Here is a 19,273-nt window from a genome sequence, read left to right on the forward strand (position 1 = left end):
TGGCTGCCCCACTTGTCCCCGAGTGGCCTCGTGCCCAGGACCGCTCCCCAGGGATCCTGACCTCAGCATCAGGGGGCCGACGGACAGCAGGTGTGGGAAGAGCCTGAGAACAACCCTATCCCCATCCACGCTCACTGTCCGAGACTCAAGGAAGGTTAGAAGACCTCCTTCCCAAGACATGACCACTTTCATGACCCACCCTAACCAGGGCCCAGGAGGAAGGAGAAAACATTGGCTTCAACTCCACATGGGGTCCTGCGTCCCCACCCCAAGTGCCACCTTCCCCTCCACCAGGACAGGGTGAGGCCAGGTGCACAGCAGGGCTCGGCCAGCGCTCAGACCCGCGGATGGCGCCGGCCAGTGACGATCCGGGCCCTTGGTCCCACCACGTGCTCCCAGCCTCGTCCCCACGGGCCCCCAACAAGGACCCAGCCCGGCACACTGCCACGCAAACCCACTCAGAGTTACTCGTGCTAGAAGCACCTCATTCAGGGCGCCCGGGTGGCTCCGTCGTTTAGCGTCTGCCTCAGCTCAGGTCATGATCCCAGGGTCCTGGGAAGCCTGCTTCTCCCTCTCCCCTCCCCCCGCTTGTGTTCCCTCTCTTGCTCTGTCTCTCTGTCAAATAAATAAATGAAATCTTAAAAAAAAAAAAAAAAAGGAAACACCTTATTCTTCTGGAAACATTGACTGTCCAGTTGCCCCTGGGAGGCCTTGGGTCTGACAGAACCTCTGGAAGGCAGGTCCCAGCTCAGCCAGGGCGCTCCCCATCCAGGGGCCCTGCCGTCCCAGGCGCATCGGCCCCCGCCCGGATGGATTTAAAGCATCATCTAGACCAGCTTCAAACCACAGAAGCCCTAGCCCCCCTCCTCCCAACTCCAGGCAAGTCCGTTTGCTGACCAGCCCTGCGCCGCCGCCCCTCCGACTCCGGTCGTGACTTCTTTCTTCACACCCAGCATGGAGCCCAACGTGCAACCTGAACTCACGGCCGAACCCTAATCAGGACCCGAATTGAGACCAAGAGCCGACAGAGCTACCCAGGCGCCCCTCGCCACAGCGTTTTAAATTGGCATGAGGAAGAGGCAGGCTTTAGGGAAGGCCGAGTCTGCCCCTGGCCCCCTCCTACGCGCTCACTCCTCCACAGGAAGTCATCGAGGACCACATGCTCGCGTCGGGGCCACTGCTAGGCTACCCACAGTGGGGGAAGGGCACTGAGGAATGGTCAGCAGGACGCATCACCCCTCCAGAGTGTGGGGCCCAGGGTCCAAGGCGCAAAACTGAGTCATTCCCAGAGCAAGAACTTGGTTCCAAACCCTCCCCCAGCCCAGAAGATGCCGATCTCTAGGGGCGACCTCCGGTCTTCTCACACCCCGGATTCCGCTGGGCTGCTCCAGCCTCTCTGGGTGGGCGGACAAGTGCCACACAGCCATAGCAAACGACGCACTTCCTCCTCCCGCGATGGCTGGGGCACGGCCACCAAGGAGGCGCCGTTCTAAGAGGCAGCCGGAGCTGTGGGAAAGCACCGCGGAGCTCCAGGCTTGCAAGGAGAGCAGCTGAGCCCGGCAGCGGCGCCCACACTCTGCGGACAGTGCAGCCAGGGCTGGGCTCCGCCGAGGGGCCTGCGTTGACTGTGGTCCCCACATGACTTGGCTGAGGACAGCAGGGGCTGGTCAGGACACCCAGGCAGAGGCCAGCGGCCTTGGGAACCCCATTAGTACAACCAGCCTGCAAGCTGGGCACGTTCTTGCCTCCGTGTTTGGAGGCTCAGGGTGTGGGGAACGTGGCCATTCTGCTGCGAGCAGGAAGGCGTGTCCGGAGACCCAGGCGGCCACAGAGCCGCAAATTCCTTCAGGAGAGTGACCAATCCCTCAGGACAGACACACAAAGCAGCATCCAAAGTGCCAGAGGGACCTTGCGTCTTGAAGTGTGGCCTCATTGTCAGCAGCCACAAACCTCTTGATGCAGGCCCAGCCACCGGCCGATGGGACTGTAGGCTTCCACGGCTGGGCTGAGGGGCGGGAGGCCACGGGAGCCGTTCGGGACAGGCCAACCTCCGTCCGCCTGGTTGTCCAGCCTCCGAGCCAGACACAGATCTTCATTTGGCTGAGCCACGGCTACAGAGGCGAGAGTATCACCCAGGAGCTCTGGGAGTGTCACACACACCGAGCTCCGGCGACGACTCGCAGAAAGTGAACACAGTTATCAGCCCACGTTACAGACAAGGAAACTTGGGGTCCAGGGTCTGGGGCCTGCGGTGGAGACAGGAGCGCAGTCAGGCTGGCCCAGAGCCGGGGGTCTCCACCACTCATGGTCCCTCACCCAACACACCCTCTGAACCATCTCCACCGGATAGCGTCATGCCACGTAAGTGATGCGCCTGACAGGCGGCGGGAATTGAGGCCAGGTGGCCTAACACGTGTACCCAGCCACGTCCGTCCAGGAATGATGCTAATTTTGTACCCGAGAATATTTAATGGGGACACGTGCAGGGCAGCCGGCAATCTCCAATAGCCAGAGGTCGGGCACCAACGTCCCTCAAAGCTTCGGCTTTCCAACGGCAGCAGCATCCTGAGCCTTTGAACAGGACAGGGCCTGAACCCCAGGCCTCGGCCCCGGCCCTGCCCGCCTGCCCTATCCAAGGCCCCGTGGACACTCAGAGGCCACAGAACCATGCTGTGTGACCCCCAGTCCTGCAGAGAAGTTCTCCCCTGAGGGGCCTGCCCTCCCCACACCCAAGACCCTGCTGGTGTCTTCCATAAAATGCCCCAAGGAGCTCAGTCCCCCGGGCCCCATTCCTTCCACGGGACAGTTAGGGAGCCCACTCTTGAGGCTCGCCCTGTGGCTCTCACTAGCAGGGACCAAAGACGCCCGCTGGGTGACGGCCATGCACAGAGGCACGGCCAAGACCTGCGGGTCAGATAAACTGAACGACCTGTGAAACGCCCTTGTGAAACCCTCCACCACGTCTGGACGGAATCTGCTTCTTCGAAGACGCGCTGGGGCTTATGTCTTGTCAGAACCGGAGCTGGACCTCCCGCCACGGGCACCTGAGGTCTGAGGGTCCCCGACGCACAGCAGTGCCCGCGTCACCAGTCCCCTCCCCCCGAGGGTCTGAGGGTCCCCGACGCACAGCAGTGCCCACGTCACCAGTCCCCTCCCCCCGAGTCTCCAGAGTTGGAATTTTTGGCTTGTACGGATGTCTGATAAATCCGAGAGTCTTTCTGCTCCGGCCTGGGAAACTGACAAGCACCAAGCTTCCTGTCCACCCCATCGTGCTGTGGACCCAGGAGCATGGTGGACTCCACAGCCTAGCAGCTGACCCAGAGGACACCATGCTTAGATGGGACTGTGCTGTCACGGTCCGATCTCCGCTGAAACTACTTGGTGAGGGCGGGGAATCCTGCAAGGAGCCTGAGGTCTCCAGGCCAGTGAGGATGGCCCCTCCGGATAACACGACCCTCCTGGCGTTCCCACCTTTAGGGAAATTTCTGTAAGATTCTCCAGCTCTCGGTGGACACTCCCTCCCCAAGGACGGAGCTCTGCGACTTGAAGGCAGATGAGAACAGAACCACGCAGACCTCCGTCTCCTTCTGGGAACAGAATGCTCCGTCAGCAGAAGAGAGACCCAGCCACCTCCCTGGGCCGCACTCGACCCTCAAATGCAGTCAGACCAAGGAACAGAGCGGCCAACACTCGGGGCCAAGGCTGAGGGCTGAGGCTCCACTCCCCCCCCCGACCCCAGGTGGCCCACTGGCGACACACAAGCCAGAGGGAGCAGCAGGCAGCCTGCGCAGGCCAAGAGTGTGACCCCATTTGGGTCAGCCAAGGCCATGCAGGGGATGGCAGCAGAGCCTGGGACCCTGGACCGCAGCTGGCTGACACGTAGCAGGAGATCACACTGGGCCCAGCAGCCCCAGCACAGAAAACCCTGAGGCAGGGGCCACGTGAGGACTGGGAGGGCTTGGTGGAAGCAGTCACAGAGTGAGCTGCCCGCTGAGCCCAGCCTCCGCGCTCAGCCCGGCCTCCACACGCTCAGCCCTCCTTGGCCTGTTTTAAACACAGTTTCATACCAGCAACTCAAAGTGGCTTTCCGAAGTCAGAAAGGTCATGCGGCCGCACTCTCCTCTCCAAGGCAGAGACCCCTTTCAGCTGGAGCGGGACAGTGCCGGAGCTCACTCAACCCTGCCTGGCCTCAGTGTCCCCACCAGCAAGACTCCCAGAGAGCTGAGCAGCGGGCATGTTTCCACTCCCACATTTAGCCACAGAGAAACCCCGCGGAGAGGAGACCCTCGAAGCAGGAACTGCCCCCAGCTCCCCTCAAGCATGGAGTCACACCCGATCCCGGGGGACCCCGTGGACCTGCCCGCACCGCAACCCCGACAGGGAGGCCTAGGCCTTTCCTGTGGCTCACCTTCCCTCTGAGAAACTCATGAAAACTCCAGAGCTTTGGCCCAGAAAATCCCCACGCACAGATGCCCCCACTCTCAGGGTGCAGATCCCGAGACTCTGGCCTGAAGTGTGAGGGGCGGCAGGAGGGTCTGCTGAGCCGGACCCTCCCCACCCGACACGGCCCAGCTCCTCAGGGCAGGGCCCCATCCGGTGCTGACGATGCGTGCGGGTCCCGCGGCCCCAGCGACCGCCCCCAGGGTCCATGTGCGGCTTGGGCTGCCCACCCGAATCGGGGTGAACCGTCCCACGGGGCAGGGTCTTCCCACCCAGACAGAGGCAGAGGAAGGGACCCTTCAGGGAACTTAGAGCTGGGAGGGGCAGGTCCGAGCTGTTTCCCAGCCAGGCAGGTCCACACTTCCCGGCGTGGGATCCCTCCTTCCTCAGGGAAGGCTGCTTTCTCCAGAAGCTCACACCGGGAAGGAGTGACGGCTGACGTGGCTCCGTGGCTCCGTGGCTCCGCTCCCAGAGGCAGGTCCTCAGAGAAAGCGCTTCCCACAGAGGGTCGGCGGGGAAGTCGGCGGGGAATGCAGAACCACAGGACAGCCTTGGGCGCCCAGAGGGGTTGGCCCACCTCCAGCTCCCTGAAGCCAGGCTTTGGTGGCAAAAGTGTAGAACGGTGGCCCAGGAGGGCTCGGAGTTGCCCCAGCCCTGGGGACCCCCTTTCAGCCAGGACAGATGGTAAGGGCCGGGTCCCTGCCCTCCACGGGCTTCCTCAGGCCCAGCTCAGCACCAGGCAGGGAAGGGGGCCTTGAACTTCATCTGATGAATGAATCCAACAAGCCAAATGATGCACACACACGGGCCATTCCACGCCTGGGGCCCCGGGGGACGGGCGATGAACAACAATGGCAGCCGTTCGGGGCAGTCCCCGGCCAGCCCTGGGACAGCAGCTGCCCCACGCAGCCCATCTCCACAACCCCTGGGGGCAAGAAGCAGGCACCCACCGTCCTGAGCGAAGACTGGGGCCTGCAGATTCCGGACTAGACTTCAGTGCCTGACCCGGCCGCTTCCACCATGTCTGGGCCCCTCCTGCCCCCCCCCCCACTCCCCAGAAAAGGTCCCCCTACCAGTGAGCTGGGGGCAAAGGAAGCTCAAGGCATCCTGTGACCTCGGTGGGGAAGCCAGGGAGGGGCCGAGCAGGCGGGAGGGCCCCCACATGCTACAGGCCTGCCTGTCCTGGCTCACGGACACACAGACGGACACACGCACGCAGGGGGGCAGCAGCCTGACCCGGACTTCTCTCCCGTGGCGTCCCGGTCTGGAGGCTGCAGCTCCGAGGGGGCACAGAGGGAATGGCCACTTCGGGGCCCAGGCAGGAGGAGCCACTCAGGGCTGAAGACAGGACCACACACACGGGACCCTAGGTTGTCCTGTCGGCCAGGGACTTGCGGGGCCAAGGCAAGCAAACCTTCCAGCACCCATACCACAGGTCGGAGAGGGGTGCCTAGCTGCTGGGCTGTGGGGTGGGCTCTGAGCTCATACCGGAGGTGAGGCTGGGGGGGACCTGGCTGCCTAGACCCAGCCCCAGCAGGAAGGTGGTGACAGGAGGGCCACTGGCGAGGAGACGCAGCGCTCTTCCAAAGATGAACAGCACGCCTGAGCATGCCGACATGGGAAGGGCACAAGTCGGCCCACTGGGGAGGGGGTGGGGAGGATGCTCACGGCTCACGGCGCCAGGGAAGCCCCTGCCTCGCACGGTGACTCAGCGCCGGCACCTGCCAGGGCTGGGGTCTCCCCGCAGGATGGCATCCCACCAGCAGCCAAGCATTCCCCCCCCGGGGTCTTCTCCCCTAGCCCCTGGACCCATGGAGGGTCAGTCCAGAGCACACACGCACAGGTCCATGGGCACACACCCTGTCGTCCCCGGGGGCACGTGGCTGGAGATGGTTTCCCAGAATCCGATCCTCACTCCCATCCCAAAATGCCGCTTTCATACAAAATGGCCGAGTTCCGGCCCCCGTCTAGCTGGGGTGTGAGGTTAGTGCCCGTCCGCTCAGAGACTGCACGCCCCGGCGCAGGCCACACACAGCAACTCCTGCCCAAACATGCCACCCACGAACGCTCATGTGCACATGGCGTGGGCCTGAGGCCACTGCCCCTGCCCAGGGAGCCAGGCGGTCCCTACATAGGGCCAGGCCTGGCAGGCTCAGGACAGAACCCCCCTCTGGGGCGTCATCCGGCGCCCAGAATGGGCATCTCCCTCCTCCTCCCGCTCGCAGCCGCACAGAGGGGTCAGGGCTGAGCTGGGTGCAGGGGGGAGTGAGGGGTGATGCACTTTGAGCCGAAGATGAACGCAGGCACCTCGGTCAAGACAGCCAGCAGCCCGAGCCCTGGGCTGGGGGGGTGGGGGTGTAATATTAAGACAGCCCCTACCCCCATTCCTGCAACCCAGAAGCTCCCCCTTGGTGCAGAGTGAGCGGCTTGGGGGTTGAGGTCTGGTAAGCCAGGCCCTGCCCCCACCCCTTTGCCCCCTCCCTGGGGCGGAGGTGGGGGGGGTGCCCAGACCAGAGGGGTCTCGAGGAGTCCAGAGACGGTGGCAGGACTGGCAGCGCCACCCTCCCTCCCGGCTGGCCCTTTGTTCGGCGCAGCGGCCGTGGGGAGGGGCCTCGGGCCGAGGAGGAGAGGCTGGGGCGCCGCACATCCCCCATGCTGCGGGGGAGGGGCTGATGCAACCCAAGCAGGCCGCTGCCGGTGGGGGGACGGCGCCCCCACCCCGGCCGGGACGCCCCGGGCCCCAGAACTCCTTGCGATCCGCACTAGCATCTCCGCCCTTCGCTCTGGCCAAGGAACGCGGTTCCCCGGACTCAGACCCGGGCGCGGGCGTGAGCGACGCGGGCGCTCGGACGCACAGCCCCCCCACCCGCCAGCCCGCCGCGCCCCGCGCCCCCGCGCCCCGCGCCCCGCGCCCCCGCCGGCCGCCGCACTCACACGTAGGCGTGGTAGATGAACGCCCAGCCGCGCGGCCGCTCCAGCACGTTGTACAGGAAATTCTGCAGCTTGCGGTAGAAGGCGTTGCGCTTCGGGGGCTTCCCGGCGCCCGCGCCTCCCGCGCGCGGCTTGCTCAGGATGCTGCCGCGCTTGGGAGCCTCGGAGCCGGCGATGAGCAGCGCGCCGTCCCGGGTGGAGTCGGGCGCGCCGGGGTCCAAGCCCACGAAGCCCACCTTGAGCTTCTTCTCCCCGCTCGGGCCGGGGTACACGCCGCCGTTGCGCGACTTCTGCACCATGGTGCCGGCGGCGCCCCGGCCGGGCGCGGGCTCAGCGGGGGAGACGCGCGAGGGGCGGCGCGGGCCCGAGCCCAGGCCCCCGGCCCGGGAGCCGCATGGCCGAGGCGGCAGCGGCGGCGGCTCCGCGCTCCTGCCGGCCCGGGCCGCGCGCGGGGACGCTGCGGCCACCTGGCTCCGCCCGCCGCCTCGCCCCGCCCCCATTAACCCCTGCGACGCCGCGCCGGCCGCGGGAAGGGGAGGGGAGGGAACACGGCAGAGAGCAGACGAAGACGAAGAGCACGGGCTGCTCCGGGCCTCTTGCCACCGGGGCCCGCCGGGCGCCCCTTCCCGCAGCCCCGCGTGTCCTGACCAGGGAATCCGGCCCCCTGGCCGTTCTCTGCTAAGACAGGCGCAGCGCCTGAGCGGCCCCCAGCTCTCCCTTGGATCCCAAAGCTCTGCCAGGCCTGGCCCCAGCTGGATTCCTACCAGCTGGACCTCTGGACTGGACACCTAGGAGCAGGACGTAGGAATGGGCACCGGCCCTTAGTAGAACCTCTGCTAAGGCCCAGCCCCCTGGGACCTTATGTGCTTGGCCTCTAAGTGGGCCAGTTTGAGGACCCCTTAGATCCAGGTCCCTGAGTGTAGAGGGAGGCATCTGGGGAGACTTCCTAAGAGAGGGCCTGAACTGGACCTTGGAGGAGTCCCGGAAGGGAGGAACAGAGGCCCCTGAAGCAGGCGGAGGGGCAGAGGTGGTCAGAGAGGTGAGACCTGAGAGACTCACCCCAAGGGGCCTCGACTTCCTTCTGCAGACCCCAGAAAGGACCTGGAAGGATGACCCCCAGGACAAGACAGAGACCTGAGCCCAGAGTGGACACGTGCCATAGTCCAGAACAAAGAAGGGTAGGTTCTGGACACAGATGGCAAGGTGTCCTCTTGAGGGGGGGTAGGCAGAGGCTGCCTCCCCTAGCCAGGGAGCCATGGTTGTGTGTGTGGTGGGGGTGTCATTCTGGAATCTTCTTCTGGGAAGCCAGAGGACTCTTTCCTCAGTCATGGAGAGGCCCCTGCGCACTCCACATGGACACTCCTCACCCTGCCCCCACCTCGCTGAAGCCTCCCTCTGCAGCCTCCCTTGGACGGTGCTGGCTGCAGGTGCCTCTCCTGACCACATCCAGCCTCTTCCCACGTTTGCCTAGGACTGTGGGGTCCACTAAGATCAGCCCACTTTGTAGCAGACTCTGTTCTCCCCAGTAACTTGGCGGTGAAGCAGCCCTGTCCATGGTGCTGGATCAGCGGTGCTGTTGGCCCTTTTTTAGTTCCAAAGTTAGAGGCCATGTGGCCTTTTCCAGACAGAATGGTCTAATCTGTAAGTCATCTAGAATGTTGAGGATGGAGTGCCGCTTATGCCCCATATACAACTGTGCACACAGGTACGGCCCAGGGGCCACACTCCTGACTTCCACCACCCTGCCTCTGTGCCTGGTCATTAGCTACAATCACCAGCATTCAGCCAGTGTGCCCTAAGGTGGCTGCAGTTTCCTTGGGTGTGCACACCCCGCTGAGCCCAGGCTGAGGAAGGGGAAGCCCACCTCCTCAGTTCAAGGCGGGGGTCATGACCACTTACATCACAAAAAGAGAGAGGCTGCCCATGCTGGCTCTCTCCACTCAGCCTCTGAGCAGCCCTTGTGTGCTCTCATCCTGTTAAAAGCCCCAGACTATGGGGTGTCACCTTAGCGGGGCGTGTCCCCTCCTGGGGGAGCCCTTCTCAGAGCTCGATGTGGCAGTGAAGTGGGCCCATGGGTGAGGTCGTTTCACAGAGGAGGAAGGAGCAATTCCCAGGTATCGTTTTTGCAAACATATGAGGGCTGAAATGGGAACACCATCCAGGCTCTCTGGCATTCTGAGACCTTAAGGAGAGACTAGTTGCCTTCAGAGCCTTGATTTAGGATGTCCTTTTAATGAGATGGCTCACTGAACACGCATGTTCTCAGCTTTGTGCCACGCACACCATTGTCCGGTTGTCAGCAACCTGGTCAACAACGCCCTTTACCCCTGCAACACAGGGAACCAGGGTTGCAGGGCTAAATGCTTAGTTGGGATGAATTCCATGCAAGAGATAGGAATTTCATTTATTTAAAAATAGATGGGAGAGCTCTCAGGCTCAAGCCATCTTTGCCAAGACTGCAGAACCCAGAAAAGAGAAGTGGAAAAGTCCAGATGGACACAGCACCCAGCTCCAGTCTGGGGATACCCTTCCCCCTGGACAGGAGGCGGGCCCAGCAGGCTGGGCACTTCCAGCACCTCCAGCACCGGCCACTCTCCCCAGAGCCTCTGGAGCAGCAGCTCCTGGGCTCCCCTTCTGGTTCCTCCTCCTGCCCCCACATCATTGGCCGCACTAAACAGCCGAGATCGAACTATTGAGCTGAGAAAATAGTGTGGCCACTGTTGCTGTCTCACGCGAGGCCAACTCCAAGGTCTCACAGACCCCCCCCGCCCCCAAAGTGCTCTTCCGTGTTCCCTTCCCATCAGGGAACCCACCACACAGGGCTGGGACCCCACTGCCCCGCCTTTGCATGTGTCCTGCCTGCTCTTGTGTTCCCCAGAGCCCAGCACACGACATCACAGCTGCTGGCTGTAGAAACCAAATTTGCAAAACATCTGGACTATTCCCTCTTCCCTAGAGGTACCAGGCTGTGAGTGGGCTTGGCCTTTCCTGGGAGGCAGCCCTGGGGAGCTCATGACTCTAGTCTCACAGACAACATAGGACGGTGGGTCCCACAGAGAAGACATCAGGGCATAGGGGAAGTGAGTCCAGAAGAAACAGGCTTCCAAAAGTTGCTCGTCCTGGCCAAGGGACACCAGCAGTGATGCTGCACGGGCCATTCCGGGGTAGGGTAGGGGCAGCTCTGACACCTGCTCGTGGAGCCCATCTGGTGGTCACATAGAAGATATTTACATCCAGGTTTTCAGCCACACTGAGTTCTCTGGGCCAGTGACCATGGGGACCCCGGGGGGCAGACACCGGAAAGCAAAGCTTCCTATTTCACCAGCACCCACCTCCTCCCAGTAGAAAAGGAGCAAGCTCCTTCTCCAATCATGCTGGCCTCAGGAAAACAGAGGACCCCGGCAGAGGCCAGAGGGGACACTCCACCAGCCCAAGAAACAAGACTTCATTTGGGGAAATGAGGAAACAGGCTCTCAATCCCTTAACCTGGGTCAGGGCTGTCTTCGTCTTGATTGGTAATTTGGACAACAGGAAGTGCCTACCCAGACAGAAAGTCCCAGCCCTCCCTCCAGGGAATTTTCCGATATTAGGAGGAGGAAGGGCTGGCTTTATCCAGCTCACGGTGGTGGTGGGGGGGGGTGCGGGTGGTGCGCAGGGCAGCAAGGAAGAGATTGAATATGAAAGCATTGATTTTTTTAAAAAAGTCTCATACTAAAGTCAATAAAAATTTAATTTATAGGTTTTTTTCAAGGATCGGAGTTCACAACAAGCTTCCCCAGCCCCTGGCAAAGCGACTAATCACATGAGGGAGCTGGTTGGTATTTTGCAGCCGTGATAATTCTTTGGCACCAGTTGTCCGAGGGTGTCCATGACGTGGAGGTAGGCTGCGGAGTGACGGCGGTCCTGGACACATCCAGAAGGGCGGAAACCAACAGGTAGATTCTGGGCCTTCGAGGGGAGCCCCTGCTCGGCCTCTGCCACCACGGCCCCGCCCCCACTGCACACCCACACACACACCCCCCCCCCCGCCCCAGCCCGGCCTCCAGGAACACACAGGGATGGTGTTTGGGAGGTTGCGCATTGTGTCAGTTCTGGTCCACAGAGAAGGCACCCGACACCCCTTTCCACACCTCTGGGCAAATGAAAAAACTACGACCAATGGTCCCTGTTCTGCGGCAGATAAAATCTGAGGGACAGATGGGCCCTCACTCACGCCCTGTGACGGCGGGTCTGAGCCGGGCCCCTCCAAGGGTCTGGACCCATCAATGCTCCCGTGGCCCTTCGACCATAACCTAGTGCTCTCTTCACCTCTGTAACCCGCCCCTGCAGCTCTCAGACCACCCCACCTGCACATCCACGGCTCTGCCCCCATCCCCACCCCCGCTCCTCTCCCTTCCCCCCAACCCCAGGCACACCACAGCCTCAGGGACCCCCGAGCCAGGAAAGGATTGTCCGTATGCACTGCTTCCTGTGCCAGGCGTTCTGTTTCCTCGGCCGGCACATGGAGGTCTCTGCACGTCTTCTCAGGGAGGCCAAGCTTATGGGTCTTCCCTGAAGGGGACACCTGAGTCCTTCTCAGTCCTCATCGGGATCTGAAACTGTGGCTTATTTGCTTGCCTCTTGTTCACTCCTCCACTGGACAGGCCGTGCACACACCCTCAGTCCCGTGCACACACTCACACCCTCGTGCCTCACACCCCCAGCCCTGTGCACACACACCCTCGTGCACTCACACCCCCAGCCCAGCCCAGAGAGTTGCTCTTCAACACTCCTTGAATGACAGTCACTTGGTTCTAGAGCTCGACATCACTAGGAGCCTCCAGCCAGGACGGGCCCTCAGTGACTGGCCTGGAGCCTGGGTGGCTCGGGGACTGCAGTGCTAGTCCATGGGAGGACATGGGCCGCTGGAGCTCAGTGCCATGGTGACTGGCTCGTGGCCAGCACAGCGGCCAGCTGCCTGCCCACATATAGGCTGTCAGCATCTGGGTCCTGGCTGCCCGCCCATGGCTGGCCCCGGCTCATTGGAGGGCCATGCTTGCTCGGCCAGATGTCCAGTAGGCTTTGGACAGAGGTGCCCAACCTGGGGCAGGGCTCGTGGGCTGTCCCTGTCCCCCACCCACCCCCTCTTCCAGGACAAGGTCACCACATGCTGAGCTAAAGGGACACAACAGGAAGCCTGGACTCTCTGGTCAGTAGACGCAAGCTATCGTCAGCCCAGACAGAGTCGGAGCCTTCGCCAGCCCGACGGCCCTGCCGGGATGGCTCCTGCGGAGCCTCGCCACCAGCGAACACCAGGCTCCTGCCCATCGCATTACTGAAGGCAGGTGTGGCTGCTGCAGGACGTGGCCCTGAAGTGACCCACGATCTCGCCCGAGCTCTGAGACCTTGAGCAGAGCCCTGGGCTTCTCACGGGTCAAGCGGAGGGAAGAGGCCCCCACCTCGTGGGGTTGCTGGGACACTGACCTGAGCGGAGCTGCAAAACGTCCCCAGCAACGTCCAGCTTGGAGTAGTGTCCAGGGAAGGTCAGGAAGGAGCCGTGGGAATCCCAGGCTGCCACTGAGCCCTCTTCCTTGGCGTCCTGCAGAGCCCCTGCACAGGTTGCTGTAGAAAAGAAGACACTGTCCACCCCCCCAGCTCGGACATGCCGACCACCTCCCTTTCTGGCGTCCCCCCAGCAGAGAGGGCCCCTGTAGGCCAGGTGCTCCCACCTGGGCTGACAGCAGGTAATGCCTGGCGCTGTCTGGTTACCACGACAGGAGCAGCCGTGAGATTTAGTGGGTGGAGAGCGGCTGCCTCGTACCGGAAAGCCCTCCCGCCCCGCCCCGCCCCGCCCCCCAGCCAAGCGCTCTCTATCCCCAGGTGGCCGTGGTGCTGAGGTTGGCACACCAAGATTTAGGCTGACAAAGTCTTCTTGTAAAATGCAAATATTTCTGGTAAGTTAGCCATCCACACCTTAGTGTGAAATAGCGCACATACATGGATTTTTCTCCCCAAAGCTCCTAATAATACCCAAGCTGAGGGATGAGAATTGTCGTGAGAAAGGAGACAAGAATCTGGGATATTGGGAAGGAGGGTGACTTTCCCCCACCCCGAAGGGCTTTGTGCAGGCAAGTATCTGGGTGAAGGGCCTCGATCGCCAAGGGGCAGCTGGTCAGGCCCGTCACCAGCTCCTCATCAGAGCTCAGCACAGCAGCCCAGCACCTTCCTCGTTGTCATGTCCTAGCTTGCCGACAAAACGCTACGTTTACCCCATCACAGAACAATGGAGTCTTTGCTATGTCTCACGGTTTACAGGCTTAACGCACACACATGGCTTCGGGCGGTTGCGGAACCTCTCTGTACCACGGTTTCTTAGTCTGTAAATGGGTGATAATAATAGTACATACATCACAGGGTTGTCACGACAGCGCAGTGAGTTAGGATTTGTAAAGCGGTTAGACAATGCCCAGCATTATATAAGCATTAAAGTAAAAATAAATGAATGCGTTCCAGGGCCGGCTCTGAGTGTGTTCCATCTCCAACATGCACTGCTTCCTCACCCAAAATGAAGGCCTGGCTGTCGGGACACACAGAGTAAAGGCCGCCGGCAGTCCAGGAGCACCCCTCCCTGGGAGCCATTCGGCCGCACCTCAGCCTGGAGGTGCGCAGAGCTGAGGTCTAAGCCCCGCTCCCTTGGGAGGACACCAGCTTGGCTCACAGGCCAGGAGGTGAGAGGGGAGGTGTTGCCCCTCCCCACCGTGGGATTCGGGCCGGCCCTCTTCTCCATGTCTTCACCTCCCTCTGTGTGCCCTCTGGCTCCCCGTTCGGTTCAGCACTGCCCTCTGCTTTCCAAACCGACGACCCCAGGAGCCCAGTGACCCCAGCCTGCTTGACTGCTGTAACTTCAAACAGCAGCTGGCAATGACCAGCCCCCAGGGTGCTGGGCCAGGCGTCCCAGCAGGCCCAGCAGGCACACAGGGCTGGCCCCCATGCCCTTCCCATGAGCCTGCAGGAGCAACGCTCCCTTCCCCCCCAGCCGCCAGCACCCACTTCACCAAGAACGTTCAGGGAGGCAGCCCAGGGACGGATTTGCCCCCCCGCCCCACTGATGTCTCCAGGCCCACCCACTCCGCCCGAGGTGGACACGGGATGAGCACAGCCTGGGTGCCCTCTCACCTCCCCCAACCCTGCCTTGGGCCCCCACTCAGCCCACAGTCCAGGGTGGCTGATGAGGCTGACAGCCACCGCGGCCGACCCCATTCCGAGCCCGTGTCGGAGCTGTTCTTGACTCAAGCCCCCACCCCCTCTGCCTCCTCCCCAGATGACCCCCACAGTGAGACACAGGGAGCGAAGCCAGGGAAGGAGCCGGCGCCCCACATCTCTCACTGACACCATGCTCCCTCCTGCACTGACTCACCCCAGCGGAGCTGGGAGCACCCCGACAGCCCCGCGGCCCAGCGAGCCTCTGCCTGCGAGGCCACGGGACTGGGTGAGGGCCCAGCGCGGCCTGAGTCCAGCCTCTCACAGGTGCTTCTTGGGGGCTCGGCTCTGGCACTAGACGGCCAGCCGGCAGGGCACACAAGGCTGAGATGCGGGACGGTGTGTGTGCACACACTTGAGCACACACAGACATGTGCTCTCTCTTTAGCACAAACACGCATCCAAATGGACGCGCACTCGCACCTACAGCCACTTGTGTTCACGTACACCCACGCCTGCAGTCACGGCAGAGCTCAGAGCTCAGGGATGCCCCCTCCCCGAGTTCTCCCCACACCCAGGAGCCCCACACAGGCATGCCCTGGCTGGGTGCACACCAGAGTTGTACAGATCTGTTCTGGCATACCCATGGTCCCACTTGTAGACATACCCCAGTTACCCACAAGGACAGTTACTCCCTCGTGAAAAATCCCAAAACCCCATTGCTGGGGACCGAAACTACTGTTCAGACACAGAATTGTCCTTGGCAGGGCCACGCTGGACCCTGGGGGAGGGAGAGAAGATGAGGTCTGCTTTGAGGGGAGGGCGCCAGGAGCCCCGGGCAGACAAGGACAGGAGACAGACCTGATCTGGCCGGCTCAGCAGGACCCCGCAGGCTCAACAACTAGTGAAATATTCAGAGGCACCCAAAGAGTGAAGGAGTTGGGTCCTGGTGGCTCCTGCTTTAAATTATGCACAGCCCAGGGCCGCCTGTGGGGCTCTGTAGGTGAAGTGTCTGCCTTTGGCGCAGATCCCGGGGTCCTGGAATCGAGTCCTGCATCAGGCTCCCTGCTCATCAACCCTGCTTGTGTTCTCTCTCTCTCCCTGACAAATCAATAAATAAAATCTTGAAAAATAATTGTCCAGAGCCCAGCAGAGAGTGGTGGCACATGACCCCACAGCCCTAGCCTTGGGTGCCGCCATACTGAGCCCAGGCCCCAGACAGCCCGGGGCAGCCAGGGCACCTCTCTGGGCCTCCACATCCCCCTCCATAGCCCAGAAATGTGAACCCTTCGTGAGTGCCAATCTGCGTCCCAGTTTGGGCCCCTAGCCCTGAGGTTGCCGAGTATGGTCAAGCTGTGGTACCCCCTACCGTGTCCCCCTCCATGGGCCCATCCAGCTGCCCACGGGGCTCCCCAAGCTGCCACTCTGGTGTCCCCTACTCAGCTCAGCCTGCGGTGGGAAAGGGCCCACCAGACCAAAGGAATGCCCCCTTCCCCTGCGCTCCAAGCTTGCAGCTCCTTCTCACCCCTGTAAGCCATAAGCACAGCCCCAGTGAGCACTGGACAGTACAGGGGTTGGAGGGGAGGCGGCGGCCGCACCTGTGCGCCCGTACCTGCTGCGACCCAGTGAACCACCAGTTCGGTCCTTGTGCTTTGCCGCTGGCAGCACTGCTGAGATCAGCAGCTCTCAAAGTTCAGTCCAAGCACCTCAAGTCCTAAGAACCTTCTAGAAGGCCCTAGAAGTCAAAAACTGTTTGCACAATAACTCCAAGGCCTTGTCTCTCTCAAGACTGCTCTCTCAGATCCACAGGGTTTTCCAGAGGCCCCGTGACGTGTGATGACATTGTACAAACTGAAGGCCAGGGGTGTCACAGAGGAGGCTGTGCCGGTCCCCAACCCCCCACACACCTCCCCTGCCAAAGATGTGGCCGGGCTCATTGGCCCCCAGAAGCCCCGCCCCCTGAGTGCAGGCCTCCCCACCCTGCCACCAGAGTGCTGGAGGCAGCGGGGTGGGGGGGAGCCCCCCAGCTGCTGGAGGCAGGTGCGAATGCCTGGGGAGGTGTGCTGCCCCCTCCGTGGGTGCCCGGAGTTGCTGCACCCCCACCAGGCTGAGGCCCAGGTTCCCTGGCCTTCCCGTGGGCCCCTCTCTGAGCCTGGCACCAGGGGTGCCACGAGGCACCGAACCTGCCAGGCTCCAGATCCGGGCCCGTGGAACTTTCTGGGCCTGACTTCATCACCTGGCCCCAGAACGGGCCCAAAGTGCTGAGACCCTCCCCAAAAACCCCACGCTGGACCACAGCCAGCACCCTCACCTGTCTCAGACCCTGGTGGGAAGGAAGAAGTGCTCCCACCTCTGTCTCCACACCCTCCCCGGAGTCCGCGAAGCTGGAAGCATCCGTGACCCAGTGCTAGAAATGCACCCCCTCTGGGGGGGACCAGCACGGGGTGGGGGGGCAGGAGGCAAACACAGACCTCTGCTGGGCAGGACACTCAGCTCTAGCCCTGCCTGCGGGGTCCGAGTGACCGGGACTCCCAGACGGACCCAGAGTTGCCACAGCAGACGGGAGGGGAAGGGAGGGGAGGGGCCCCCGAAAGACCCTACAGTCCTTCCACCCCCATGAGCTGCTTTTCACTCCCACCGTGTCCCAGGCTGACAGTTTAATTTGATTTGACCCCAACCCTCACTGGGCCAAGCCGTGAGGACAGCTTCCTGGGGCAGACAGATTTCAGGTCACCAGGTCCCCCCAGCCACAGAAGTCTGGGGGTGGGGGGGTGCCCAGGAGAGCAGTAGGAAGCACCTGGTTTCCTAAGGTCAGGTCGCAGACAAAATACACAGTCAGGTTCGAATCTCCAATAAAGAACAAATACTTTTTCTGTGTTAATACTGTATGTGACGTATTTATATTAAGAAATTATTGGGGGGGGCGCCTGGGTGGCTCAGTGGGTTGAGCGACTGCCTTCGGCTCAGGTCATGATCCCAGACTTCCAGGATCGAGTCCCCCATCGGGCTCCCAGCTCCTTGGGGAGCCTGCTTCTCCCTCTGACCCTCTCCTCACTCATGCTCTCTCTCACTCATTCTCTCTCAAATAAATAAATAAAACCTTAAAAAAAAAAAAAAAGAAAGAAACTATCGGGGGACGCCTAGGTGGCTTAGTCATTAAGCGTCTGCCTTCGGCTCAGGTCATGATCCCAGGGTCCTGGGACCGAGCCCCGCATCGGGCTCCCTGCTCAGCCGGGAGCCTGCTTCTCCCTCTGCCTCTGCCTCTCCCCTGCTTGTGCTCTCTCTGTCTCTGCCTCTCTCTCTCAAATGAATAAATAAAATCTCTAAAAATAAATAAAATAAATAAAAAATAAAAAAATATTCACCGTTTGTCTGAAACAAATCTGCCTGGGCTTCCTCTGTCTGTATTTTCCTACTCAGGCTCCCCTCCTTGGAGGCCTCTGTGGGTCAGTCCGGACCCTTCCCACGTGGGTCTGCACCAGTGCCGGGGAGCAGGCCACACGTCGCTCTGTCTGGCTGCTAGGCTCTTCCTTCTTGTCCCGCTCTGGTCATGCATCTTCCTTGGACCCAGGCCGCCTTGGGGACAGGCAGGGAGACACCTCTGAGCCACAAGCGCCCATCTCTGCAGCTGGCGGCCTCTCCCAGTGTAGCGGCCTGGATGTGCCCCCACAGATTTCAGGCCCCAACCCCCGGAACTGTGAAGTGGCCTGTGTGGCGGGAAGGGCTCTGCAGAAGCAGCTCCGCTGTGGGTCCCAAGATGAGATGGCGCTGGGCTCTCACGTAGGCCGGTCACCTGCGTCCTTACAAGAGAATGCCAAAGGCCATCGGACACACAGAGGAGAAGCCACAGGACTGTGGGGCAGGGCCTGGAGTGGGCCAGCTGCAAGCCAAGGAACTTTGGCAGCCACCAGAAGCTGCCAGAGGCAAGGAATGGGAGCCCCTGGGGGAGTACAGCCCCACCAATGCCCGAATTATGTCCAGTTGCAGTGACTTTGGCGGCGGGAGAGGACACCTCTGCCATCGTAAGCCAGTTTGAGGTCAGTTGCAGCAGCCCTAGAGACTCACGTGGTTGGCCTACTGCTCCCCTGGAGGAGAGCCCCCAGTCCCGTCCCCTACTGTGAGCATGGCTGGGTCCATCCTTGCCCTCACGTGGGCAGAGCTCCTGCAGCACCAACCCCTGTACAGCAAGAGCTGCTTTCCTCGAGCAGGGATGGCCGGGCGGGAAGCAAGGTCAGCACCCCCTGTCCTTGCTGACCACAGCTCGGGCTTTCTCCAGGGTTTGAGGGACTGGAGGTCCTGGGAGCACCCAGGCTCTCACTGAAGGGCAGGACGCATGAGGTGATTCTCTCCAGCCACAGTGACTGGCTGGGGTGGGGGGAGGGAGACAGGAGGGGCCCTCAGAGAGACCTCCAAAACATTCAGCCCCCTTCTGCGGAGTCTTTGTGTTGGACGCCCCCAGGAGGGCATTTCCAAAGCCCCCGTCCCCCCCACTGCAAACCGGACCCGCTGGACTTAGGATCAGGCCTCCAGGGCGGGGGTCCACAGCGTGGGCTCCCCCCGCCCCCGGGTAGCGCGGCAGGACACCGGCCAGGCCACCGGCATTGGTGGCGGCCGCAGGTGGGACACCGGGGCGGGAAGGGGCTTGGGGAGAGCGCCGGGCGGACGGCCCCCACCCCTCCGCACCCCACCCAGAAGCAGGCGCACACGGGTCTGGGGTCGCTCA

At 62.0% G+C, this 19,273-nt stretch overlaps 1 protein-coding gene and 1 long non-coding RNA gene across 15 annotated transcripts in view; both read right to left on the reverse strand.

Annotated features, from left to right (window-relative positions):
• KCNQ2 (potassium voltage-gated channel subfamily Q member 2) overlaps nucleotides 1-7,778 on the reverse strand; it is a 52,242-nt gene extending 44,464 nt beyond the window's left edge. For 5 of the 14 annotated variants that reach the window (XM_082746450.1, XM_082746442.1, XM_082746451.1 and 2 more), the window contains exon 1: nucleotides 7,375-7,769. In XM_082746450.1, the coding sequence (XP_082602576.1) occupies nucleotides 7,375-7,670 (296 nt within the window). In that variant the 5' untranslated portion in view covers nucleotides 7,671-7,769. Of the gene's footprint in view, nucleotides 1-7,374 lie in introns of all 14 variants that reach the window. The other 9 variants (XM_082746445.1, XM_082746449.1, XM_082746438.1 and 6 more) reach the window with 5 other exon arrangements.
• Nucleotides 7,779-11,083: 3,305 nt separating this feature from the next.
• LOC309872410 lies at nucleotides 11,084-18,783 on the reverse strand. The gene is made up of 3 exons (XR_014315850.1): nucleotides 17,916-18,783; nucleotides 12,835-13,727; nucleotides 11,084-11,274 (listed from the first exon to the last, which is right to left on the reverse strand). It is a non-coding gene; the product is annotated as an uncharacterized lncRNA (long non-coding RNA).
• Nucleotides 18,784-19,273: the final 490 nt, after the last annotated feature.

The sequence above is a fragment of the Mustela nivalis genome (genome assembly GCF_964662115.1).
Source record: "Mustela nivalis genome assembly, chromosome: 8".
Lineage (NCBI taxonomy): Eukaryota > Metazoa > Chordata > Mammalia > Carnivora > Mustelidae > Mustela > Mustela nivalis.